Below are 12,147 nucleotides of genomic sequence, written 5' to 3'. Positions count from 1 at the left end.
ATGTAATTCTACGAAAAGGTATGCAGCACAGTAAAATGTGCACTTGTCGAACGTTTAACGTAGAACTACGTCTTTCTCCTCACTAGGTATGTAGAGTAATTTTGGAATTAACCTCCACGTAAAAATGTAACAACATTTTTCCCCTTTTCTCTTTGTTTTCTCTTTCATTCCCTTGTATATTCTTTGCTCTCCTTTTCCCCTTGTTGTCCTATCATTTTAATTTTTCTACTTGTATTCCTCTCCTTATCCTTGTATTTTCCTTTTTCAGCTTGTATTTCCCTTCTTCTCCATATATCCCTCCTGTCCTCCTTGCCTTCCCCTGTTTTCCTATTATTCCTTCATATTAAATTTGTTCTCCGTCTATTGTCCTTGTTCTCCTTGTCTTGTCCTTATTCTCCTTAGCTTCTCCTGGTTCTCAAATTACCATTCCGTCCTCCATGTACTTCCATAGTTCTTCTGTTATTTTTCTTTCTCTTCATGTCTTGTCATTGTTTTTCTAGTGTTACATTTGTTATTATTGTCTTCTTCTTGTTCTCCTTGCTTTGCCTTTGTCCTTGTTTTCTCTTTGTTCTCTTTGCCTTCCTCTTGTTCTCACATCTCTCATCTTGTCCCTATATTCCCTCTACACATTTTTAGACTATGTTGTCTAAATATCATTGTCAATAAATTCTAAGAGCTCAGTTAACTAATTCTGTTATAATTTTATATATTTCACTCCGTTATGGAAATAAGATCATGCTTAATGGTTTATTTGTAATATATATTTATTCGTTGAATTTTTGTATAGTTTCTCATACTAAACAAACTGGAAACACAAAGCACCATTTGAATTTCAGGCTCTTGTATACTTCCATCTTAATGAGATTCCCAATTTTTGCATATGAAGAACTCAATTGCAGTTAATTTCAAAGCCACTTTAAACCTGGTTGAATAAGCTGGAGTCTTCTTACTATTAGGCAGTGTACTGCACTGCGACTGCTTCTTGCAGCCCAAGTATATGTACAGTATATAGACCGTATCTTTATGTGAAAAGAAAGTTGTTTTCAATTTTCATGTTGTTACATCTAAGAATATCTATTCTAATTTTTTTGCCAATAATGTTTTAAAGTTTTCGCTTCTTGTAGTGATGGTGCTAATAGCAGTGGCAGTAGTAGTGGTAGTAGCAATAGTGATGGCGGTAGTAATAGCAGTAGTGGTGATAATAGCAGCAGTAATGTAGTGATAATGGTAACAGTAGTAGTAGCAGTAGTGGTCGTGGTAGTAGCAGTAGTAGCAATAGTGGTGATAGTAGTAGTGGTAGTGGAGGTGATAATAGCAGTAGCAATAGTAGCAATGGTGGTAGTAATTTTGGTAGTATAGTAGTGGTTCCAATAGCAGTAGTGATAGTAATGACAGTAGCTGCAGCAGTCGCCATCTATCATTTCAGGTTAGAAATCTATACCGAAAATTAAAAACATATAATTACATACTGGGATTCGAATCCTCCACATCTATAGCAATAGTGTGGTAGCAGTTGTAATAGTAGCAGTAGTATTAGTAGTTGTAGTAATATTAGTGTACTAATGGTAGTGTTGGTGCTAGTAAAGGTAGTAGTGGCTGTAGTGGTGGTAGTTATGTCAGCAGTAGTGGTAGTAGTAGGTAATGATTAGTGAATGATTGATATTAAGTTCAACAGATGATCTGTAATACACAAAATTTAAAAAAACGGGTAAAGTACTTCAAATAAAAATAACAAAATAGCCTCTCATATCTACTATATATAATACTATACATGAAATAATAAATGTGATAACTAGAGACCGGATTTTAAAGTGAAAACGTTTCATCAAAAAAGGATAAAAAAAAGGGAAGGTTACTCCCCAAAACACAGTTCAGCACATTCATGGCAATATATGGCACGCACAATCTTACATTTATCTCTTCACAACGTAAGGACTCCAAAATGAACTGTATTACTCCCTCAAATGGGTGCTATTTTAATACAAAACAAACATCAGCACATTCATGGATAAACATAGCACACACAAGCTTATATTTATCGCTTCACAACATAAGGAAAGTGTTGTATTTGATCACATTCAACATTTCAATATGTTTCAATATGATTCTCCCTCTTTGAATGCAGAATGTCTTTATAAACATAAAATAATCGTTCAAGATCAACTGAACCCAGAGGTGAAAAATGTTCTTTTTATCCTGAACTCTAAATCAGCACACTTTATTAGTTTTTCTATGTCTGGAATCAGAAAAAGAACTATATTTATTTTTGCTTGCTCAGGAAGTTATAGGCCTATCGGAAATATATAGGAAAATTATCTAAGTGCTTGCGACATTCTGTCAAAAAAGGACCAAAATAGATGTTTTCAAAAAAGGAGAAAAAAAGGAAATATGGACTGAAAAAGGGAAAAATATGGAAGTCAAAACCACATAATTTCGTCGGTGGAAAATAGTTTTGAACATCGTAATTAATTATTTCATGTTTCGTGTTGAATTAAAAAAGGAATTCCCTTTAAAATCCGATTTCTAGTGATGACTAATGCAAGTCTGCGCCAAAGACAATAACACATACCAAATTGATATATATATATATATATATATATATATATATATATATATATACACTGTAGTTTTACTAGGATGCATATCATTATATGGAACGTAGATGCGATAACTTGTTGACAAGACGAGCAAAAGGAATACAAGAACAGGAACAAGGCCAACACAAGGAGGCAAAAGGGAATACAAGGAGAAGAAGTGGTGAGAAGGATAATTAAGGGAATGCAAGGACAATTATGGGAATGTATTCAGAATAAGACGATGATTAGGAGAATAAATGAATGCAAGGAAAACAAGCGTAATATAAGGAGAATAAACTGTTTAGAAGAAGAAATAGGGAAATACAAGGACAGGAGAGTGTTGAATTTTTATGTGACGATCAATTGTCAAATTATCCCCACACATCTGCTTAGGAGAAATAAGTAACTTAGTAAATTACGTAAAAATGAAACAAACAGAGAAACCCGAGCAGTGTCCTTACCGGGCAGTGAAACATAGTAGGCATATACCAGAACTTAGCAAAATCAAACCAGACTCAGCATTTGCAGGAAGAAAACAGAATGGTGGGGGGAATTTGATTGACGTCTGGAGGGAATGGGGATGGCGTGCAGGTACCAAGAAAAACAAAATGGGATGGATTTGGAGCACTCTGTACTAATTATTTTAAGATAGCCACTTAAGTCAGTTGTTACTTTTCAATTCTAATAGTCGTTCATTTATAAATTCATGAATTTGAAGTCTGTATTCCCAGTGTCTCTTTTCATTGCAACTACTCATTTTTCTTAAAAATCTGAGCTAGTTTAAATAGCATATAAACTTATGAGTACTCTTGTGATGTAATAATTCAACAACCAAGAAATTATTAATTGTTGAGAACTTAGCAAACCATTACATTACCATAGTAACGAAATATGGCAATTCAGCGATGAGATCATTCCAGTGATATTTAATACTGGTATTGTATGTTTCGTTTTCAATATATATTTTTTTTAATTTTAATAATTTAAAATGTAAATTAATAATTTTATTGTATATATATATATATATATATATATATATATATATATATATATATATATATATATATGAAGAGTCCACTGCAAGAATGATGGATGTCACGTTCTTGTCGAAAATGAACCAAGACTGTGAATGCTTAGTTTAAGACATATAGAATGTGCATAGAGAGTTATATGGCATTAACACTGCTAGTCGTTGTCCAGTAATGATCGGAAAATCACAGTTAAGCTTTGAGCGCTAAGCATTTCAAACTTTCAATTGCTTCTCCTGCAAAATGTATTCCAAATGACATCCATCATTCTTGCAGTGGACTCTTCAATATATATATATATATATATATATATATATATACACAGGTTGAACCGTGAGTAATGTCATTAATTTCAGGAGTTATTCTTTGCTATATATGAAAGAAAAAAAAGTTTAAAACAATTTTCAAAGAGGACGACAGAAAATAGAAAAGACTGGAGAATGCTGTGTTTGCAGTGAAAGACATGCCCTTGGGCAGAACGCTATGAATAAATGAACACAATTTTGCTCATTTCTGCTTCCTTTTCGAGATAAAAAATATTTCATAGCGTGTTTTGGAAAAGCCATTGATTGAATTCCCTATATGCTCAGTCAGTTTACTAGAACAGTGTTTTATGATAATTGATAATAAATGCTTTGAAGAATTTTACTTTGGTACATGTGCAGAAGTTTGATCCGAACGAATGTAACATTCTAAAAGTCCTTTGCAGAACGAAAAGTTACATTCCTCCGATCAAATTTCTGCACATTTAATAGACAAAACTAAAATTTTTTACTTAGTTATTATCATAATACAGTGTTCACTTAAAGTGACGGAGTATATTGGGAATTAAGTCAATGGCTTTCTCAAAACACACTCTGCATTGTTTAATATAAAACAATTTTTATCTCGTAAAGGAAGAAAAAAGAAACAAATTTTGTTTGATATATGTCAAAGAATAACCTCTTGCAATTAATGACATCATTTACGGTTTACCGTATATGTATACATACATACACACATACATACGTACATACATACATACGTACATACATACATACATACATACATACATACATACATACATACATACATACATACATACATACATACATACATACATACATACATAGTATATTACATACTATTCAAAGCTGTAAGCAAACCTTAATCTAATGTGGACAAGTTTATACCTAATATTTTAGTATAAATATGAACATCAGTAATTTTAGGAGTAAATTTATTTGTAGACCTACGTGTTGATTTTGAAAGGTTCAAGGGAAAAACAATGAATGCCACAATTCTGTTAAGGGTGATATTACAGTATTATCCAATTCAATAGATTACTACAAACTTTAGTGTCGTTCTTATTAAAGCTGATGAAAAGGAGAATTTTCTCCATGGTAACAGTCGTACTTTCCTTCATATTCAATAGAAGCAACTGTTAATTTTGAAGGGTACAAAGAAAAAACGATGAATGCCACAATTCTCTTAAGGATGATGGCATTATCCAATTCAACAGATTACTACAAATTTTAGTGTCGTTCTTATTGAAGCTGATAAAAAGGAGAATTTTCTCCATGGAAACAGTCGTACTTTCCTTCACATTCAATAGAAACAACTGTTCATTTTGAAGGGTACAAGGGAAAAACGATGAATGCGACAATTCTCTTAAGGGTGATGTCATGATCCAATTCAATATATTACTACAAACTTTAGTGTCGTTCTTATTAAAGCCGATGAAAAGGAGAATTTTCTCCATTGAAACAGTCGTACTTTCCTTCATATTCAATAGAAACAACTGCTAATTTTGAAAGGTACAAGGGAAAAACGGTGAATGCCACAATTCTGTTAAGGGTGATGTCATGGTCCAATTCAATAGATTACTACAAATTTTAGTGTCGTTCTTATTGAAGCTGATGAGAAGGAGAATTTTCTCCATGGAAACAGTCGTACTATCCTTCATATTCAATAGAAACAACTGTTAATTTTGAAAGGTACAAGGAAAAAACGATGAATGCCACAATAATGTTAAGGGTGATGTCATGATCCAATTCAGTAGATTACTACAAATTTTAGTGTCGTTCTTACAAAAGCTGATAAAAAGGAGAATTTTCTCCATGGAAACAGTCGTACTTTCCTTCATATTCAATAGAAACAACTGTTAATTTTGAAAGGTACAAGGAAAAAACGATGCATGCCACAATTCTGTTAAGGGTGATGGCATTATCCAATACAATAGGTTACTACAAATTTTAGTGTCGTTCTTATTAAAGCTGATAAAAAGGAGAATTTTCTCTATGGAAACAGTCGTACTTTCCTTCATATTCAATAGAAACAACTCTTAATTTTGAAGGGTACAAGGGAAAAACGATGAATGCCACAATTCTGTTAAGGGTGATGGCATTATCCAATTCAATAGGTTACTACAAATTTTAGTATCCTTTTTACTGAAGCTGATAAAAAAAAAGAGAATTTTCTCCATGGAAACAGCCGTACGTTCCTTCATATTCAATAGTAACAACTGTTAATTTTGAAGGGTACAAGGGAAAAACGATGAATGCCACAATTCTGTTAAGGGTGATGGCATTGTCCAATTCAATAGGTTACTACAAATTTTAGTGTCGTTCTTATTGAAGCTGATAAAAAGGAGAATTTTCTCCATGAAAACAGTCGTACTTTCCTTCATATTCAATAGAAACAACTGTTAATTATGAAGGGTACAAGGGAAAAACGATGAATGACACAATTCTGTTAAGGGTGATGACATTATCCAATTCAATAGATTACTACAAACTTTAGTGTCGTTATTATTGAAGCTGATGAAAAGGAGAATTTACTCCATGGAAACAGTCGTACATTCCTTCATATTCAATAGAAACGACTGTTAATTTTGAAGAGTACGAGGGAAAAACGATGAATGCCACAATTATGTTAAGGGTGTTGGCATTATCCAATTCAATGGATTACTACAAAATTTTAGTATCGTTCTTACTAAAGCTGATGAAAAGGAGAATTTTCTCCATGGAAACAGTCGTACTTTTCTTCATATTCAATAGAAGCAACTGTTAATTTTGTAGTAATATACTGAATTAGATAATTATCTCACCCTTAGTGGAAATGTGACATTCATGGTCTCTCCCCCGTAACCTTCCTATGTTAAATGCTTGATTCATATATAAATTGAAATCTGTAGTACCGGTGCATGTGAATATAAAACTATATGATAATATTGTAAATGAACTGTATATTGTATAGCGCGTGTATTGCAGAGGTTCGTAGCGCTGATCCACAACAAGTACTGCGGAGCGGAGGCGACGGGCACGCCGGTCCACGCGCTGAGGCGCCGCGAGAGCGACGACTTCGGGCGCCTCGTGTACTCGCCCGACAACCTGACGCACCCGCGACACGCCCCCGACTGGGGCGCTCTGGACCGCGGCTTCCACAGACCCGGTGAGTGCAACCAAGCAACTCTATAAAATTATGTCCCATTATTGATATTTAGGTGCCCCGCTGCTTTCTCGTTGTTGGTTTATTGGCTCCCAATGTTTGCAGTTACGTCATCTGACAGCGCGGAACTCCATTTCTAAGGTAGCAGCAATTGTCGGAAGGAATTAATTGATCCCAGTAATATATGCCAATATTAAGCGAAGATGTTGAATAAGACTATTGAATTCTAAAATTGCGAATAACGGCAATGCTCTAAATTAAAAATAGGGTTCTTTTACGTACACTGATATCTGACATCCAATTTTTTGATCGTGTAAGGGAGTTATGTATCCCGACCCCCAGTGGTCGAACTACGAACCCCAGTGGTCCAAAACCTAGAGTTCTAATTATTACAATAATAATTGACAATATCAGAGGTTTCCCGCAAAATTTAATGTTTTTTTTTTTTTTTTTTTTTTTTTACAATCACTACAGGGGAATGAAATTTTGAACTTCATAATTCGTTTATATTTATGTGCTATTGGCGACTTCGTCGTCTATTCATATAAGTAATGACTAAAGCAGCCACACTTACACGAACAAATTATCAATCACTATCGATTAGTAGGGTACACTGGCGTTCAAGGATACCTGACGTGTAAGCGTGACTTTGCTAGTTATCACTTCCAAAAGTAGATGACGGAGATAGCAGTGAGTGTTGCCAACAGTAATGTACAAAATAAATACGCGAAAACAACTTTGGAAAAAAAACGCTGAACCCTAAAAATAACAATAGAGAACGTTGCAGTTAAATTACAGAACGTTGCAGTTAAATTACTCTGTGTCTTCTAAGTATGGCATATAGATTACGAAATTTAACACTTTGCTTTATATTTCTATAGTGCTCGGGGAAAGTGGCACAAGTCAAAAATGTTAATTTTACAGGAGAAGGAAAAAAAGTGTCTTCACACTGGTTTATGTCGATTTGATTTTCTTCTGTATGAATTATTGTAATGGGAGAAATACTTATGTCTCTTTTCACAAGCGAGCAGATGTTCCATAAGTTGTCAATAAATTAATAAAAAATGTTTGTGGAAACTGACTTATGCTACTTTGCCCAAGCATTGCAGATTTATGAAATTAATTTCAGAAATAAAGAATGGAAAATATTTTCTAGGTTCAATACAAGAAAATATAAGTAGCATACTTCAACGTCAGTCTCATGTTCCATTTACTTCATTCCGTTTATTTATCATTATCTGATCCTATGAAATTAAATATTTTAAAGATGCAGAAATGTATTATTTTTAAGAATGCGTTCTGTTTCTTTAATTTTCTTGGTATCGAGTGTATTATGGTAATAGTGTTCCCTATTAAACACTAGACCAACATTTTAAATTTTTTTACAATTCATTTTGGTATGGTTAGCTAAGCCAAAAACCAATGTTGTTAAATCAATATTAACATTTTCAAAGTCTGTCCATTTGTACTGAGGGTGGATGCGTCGTGATTGAGGCCCCACGCTGGGCGCCATTTGAGGGTGGATGCGTCGTGATTGAGGTGGTCCTCAATCGATGACGATGCTACTGATGCCCCTCCACTCGCACCAGCCAGTAGGTCCACGGCTGTCAGCACTCGTCCTTCGAGAAGCGCGAATAGGGTAGGCAAATTTATTATTGTATTAAGTAGTGGGCGCTAGCCCACCCTATTTCGACGCTCGGTGTAGCATGAGATCCATTCAGGGTAGCCGAGATACAGTTGTGGTGTAGGATGATGTCGGGAATAATACTAAGCCGACTACTCAGAGAAAAGGCAGTGTTGATTTCGAAACTATAAGTTTATTGGCGTAATCAACTAGTAAACCCTTGAGTATGTATTTCCGGCTGAACTTGTAATTTAATAGTTGGTCCCACTTCTGTATCAACTCTATGGCAGCGCTGAATATGCTCTATTCGATACTATAAACTCGATCCTCTGTTCAATACTCTATACTCGAAGCTCTTATTCGGTCACTCCGCTTTCCCTCTATCCCAACGGCTCCCGATGGTAACGTTGATGTGTAGCCTCGTCGATGATAAAGTTCTGTCTGTCGTGTCTTCGCCGAAAGAACGACTCGTATGTAGTGCCGTTGACACGAAAAAAAGCTGCTCTCCGCGCCTCGTCACCCTTATTTATTGAAACCTATCCTACGCTAAAACTAATTATTCTATTGGCTAACAACTACGTCATTTAACCGACCTAAAATCTATTTTCTATTGGTCCAAAGTGACCTCATATACTGAACCGAGATTTCTTCTCATTGGTCACGAAATACGTCATCTGTAAATTTAGACTTTGACTTCCCACAACATCAAATTAGTTAGTAGATTTTTCGAGAATACCGTTCTTTTGGAAAACCCCGAGCTTTGCAATTGCTTTCCCACGAGTCTTGTCCAACTTCCGGATTCTACGCCTGAAAGCGCCTGTATACAACCCCGCACAAGGTGGCCGTAAATCTGTCCGATGCTGCTAAGTGACTCAGTAAGACGAAACACCTGCGTGGGAAACTAATTCTGATAAAGTCGCTAAAACGTCCCCGCGAATACATGTAACTAAAATACAGTGATATCAACCCCGCTATTAAATCTGTCTCTCCGTCTCCTAATTACTGCTTCAAATGCCCATCTACATAACCATTGGAAATTCCCGAAGGAGTTTCCAATGTTATGAGATGTCCTCGCTTTCTGCCTATAACTAGCCTCATAGTTCCCCTTCGCGGTCAGCCGGTGATACATTATTTACAATACAATCTGATTATGATGTCACTACAAACAATTACAATAAATAGTACATATATCTTCACAAGCCTTTCTAAGTACACAACTTTCACACAATAAGCACAACAATGTACAATTTATATTCACATTTACATATGTACAACCCCATTCATTCACATATTTACATTCATTTATTCATTTATCAATTACACACTCTGCGTGCTTGGTTGTACCAGCCGCACTATGCATGTGTACCTGGCTGTAGCGTGAGACTAACTAGCCTTATTCTTTCTCATTCCTGCCTCCTTGTCCCTCCGGTTTGAAAGGTCTCAAGAGCTGCTCGTGGTACCTTCCAACAGGTTTACTCTTTCACCTTTCTACCAATTCAAAAGTATGGTCTCCGTATTTATTTTTAATTTCGTAGGGCCCCTTGTACAGTAACTCCATGCTTGAGTAACGTCCTCTAAGGGCGGAAGATAACTTCACGTCCCTTAGCAATACCAAATCGCTGGTTGTAGGCTCCCATTTGTGGCGATATCTTTTGACTTTACCGAGTCTGTACTCAGCCTTTTTCCTGATTCGGTCGAAAGCTAGTTTACACAGTAGTTCCGCACTAGGAGGCTCGCCCTCCTGTATTGCCTGCGGCAAACTCTTTATCATGGGATCAGGATCGATCCCTAACATTAGTTTGATCGGAGCTATTCCGGTCGTGGGATTGATAGAGTGGTTCATGACTCTCTCTATAACCTCACATTGCCTAAACCTGTTCTTATGGTTTCTGTGACACAGAATAGAGAGGTACAATGATATATCCCTAAGCGCTCTTTCGCAGGGATGACCGCTCGGAAAGTATGCGGAGCAATTTTATAGCTTCACGCCCGCATCTTCCAGCCTATTGCAAAACACTTTCGATTTATGTCCCGCACATTGTCACTGAACACCGCTGTTACCGGGCCGTAAGTCGGTATGTAGTCTCTAACCAACTTATCGGCACACAACTTGCTAGATATATTTCTTAGAGGGTAAATCTTTACAAATTTTGTAAATACATAGAACGTAACAAATATGTACCTGTGTCCGCAGAACGATTTGGGCATTGGACCGTGTTCGTCCACTGCTACAAGCTCATTCTTTTTACCCCTGATAATGACTTCTGGTACATTGTCATACCTTACATTTAGAGGTTTCGCCATCTGGCAGACCTTCGCAGCGAGATATTACCCTTCTAACTTTCTTTGCCAGTTGCTTAATATAAAACGATTCTGACAGAGTTAAAATAATCCCATCACTCCCAGAGTGACACATAGATAGGTGAAAGTTATTTATTAGTTCATTCTCCATACTCGCAGGTATGTATATCTTCCACTTCTGGATATCCCTACCATGCAATTTATACAAGATACCAGAGCGCAATCCATACACTCCATCTTTCACCTGTGAGATTTCTCTAGCTTTGTCCATTAAGGTCCTTATCGTGGAATCCTCCTGCTGCAAATCTGCAATTCTCCGAAATTTTCCCGTCAGAGCTCCATTCCTCGTGGAATCAATTCTCATCACGGCAATTTCGTACGCAGGGGCGGTGATAGTTTCCGGTAGCCCCGATTTCGAATTCAAACGTGAGAGACAATCACCAAAGATATTGTCTGCCCCCGGAATATGTCTAATCGTCACATCATGAGCCAAAATTTCATGTACGTATCTAGATATTCTAGAGTTCATCAGTTTGCATCTACTCAGAAACGCTAGGCTGACATGGTCAGTAAATATGATGACCTGCCTATTGAAGATATACTGACGGAACTTCCGTAGGGCGAAGTACACAGCAGAAATCTCTAGTTCCGTGATTGATTCGTTGCTTTCGGTACAGTCCCCTAGAAGCTGTGGCAATCACATGTCGCTTATTATCGTCATCTGTCTGACATAGAATTGCTCCATATCCATATGAAGACGCATCAGTATAAATCTGAAAAGGTAGGCTGTCGTTAGGCCTTTCCAACAGAATTGAGTCGGCTAAAAGCAGTTTCGTTCGATCGAATGCTTCCTGCTCTGCCGACCCCCACCTAAAGGGTGTATCCTTCTTCAATAATGCTCTGAGTGGGGCTACATGCTTAGCAAAATTGACGAGAAACCGATTCTGGTATTGTAGGATAACTAGATATCTACGAACCTGCTGCCGGTTCCGCGGCGGCGGGATCCTCGAAATGCTCTGAATTCTCTCTTGGTCCGGTCTAATTCCGTCAGACGAGATTACGTAACCCAGGAAAACTGTCTCAACTTTAAAAAATGCCGTTTTCCCCAGTTTGACTGTCATATCAGCCTCTCTCAATTTAGTAAGTACAAAATCAATATCTCTAATACGCCTATCAACATTATTGCTTT

The 12,147-nt window shown here is 36.5% G+C and overlaps 1 protein-coding gene across 1 annotated transcript in view; it reads left to right on the top strand.

Moving 5' to 3' along the window:
- The window catches only part of LOC138704228 (follicle-stimulating hormone receptor-like), a 312,886-nt gene extending 301,937 nt beyond the window's left edge, over positions 1 to 10,949 (top strand). Inside the window, exons 8-9 of the mRNA XM_069832109.1 lie at positions 6,856 to 7,036; positions 10,852 to 10,949. Coding sequence (XP_069688210.1) covers positions 6,856 to 7,036; positions 10,852 to 10,949 — 279 coding nt within the window. The remainder of the gene's footprint in view (positions 1 to 6,855; positions 7,037 to 10,851) is intronic.
- The last annotated feature ends 1,198 nt before the right edge of the window (positions 10,950 to 12,147 follow it).

The sequence above is a fragment of the Periplaneta americana genome, chromosome 8 (assembly GCF_040183065.1).
Source record: "Periplaneta americana isolate PAMFEO1 chromosome 8, P.americana_PAMFEO1_priV1, whole genome shotgun sequence".
NCBI lineage: Eukaryota > Metazoa > Arthropoda > Insecta > Blattodea > Blattidae > Periplaneta > Periplaneta americana.
This window is presented reverse-complemented; position numbering and strand designations above follow the sequence as displayed.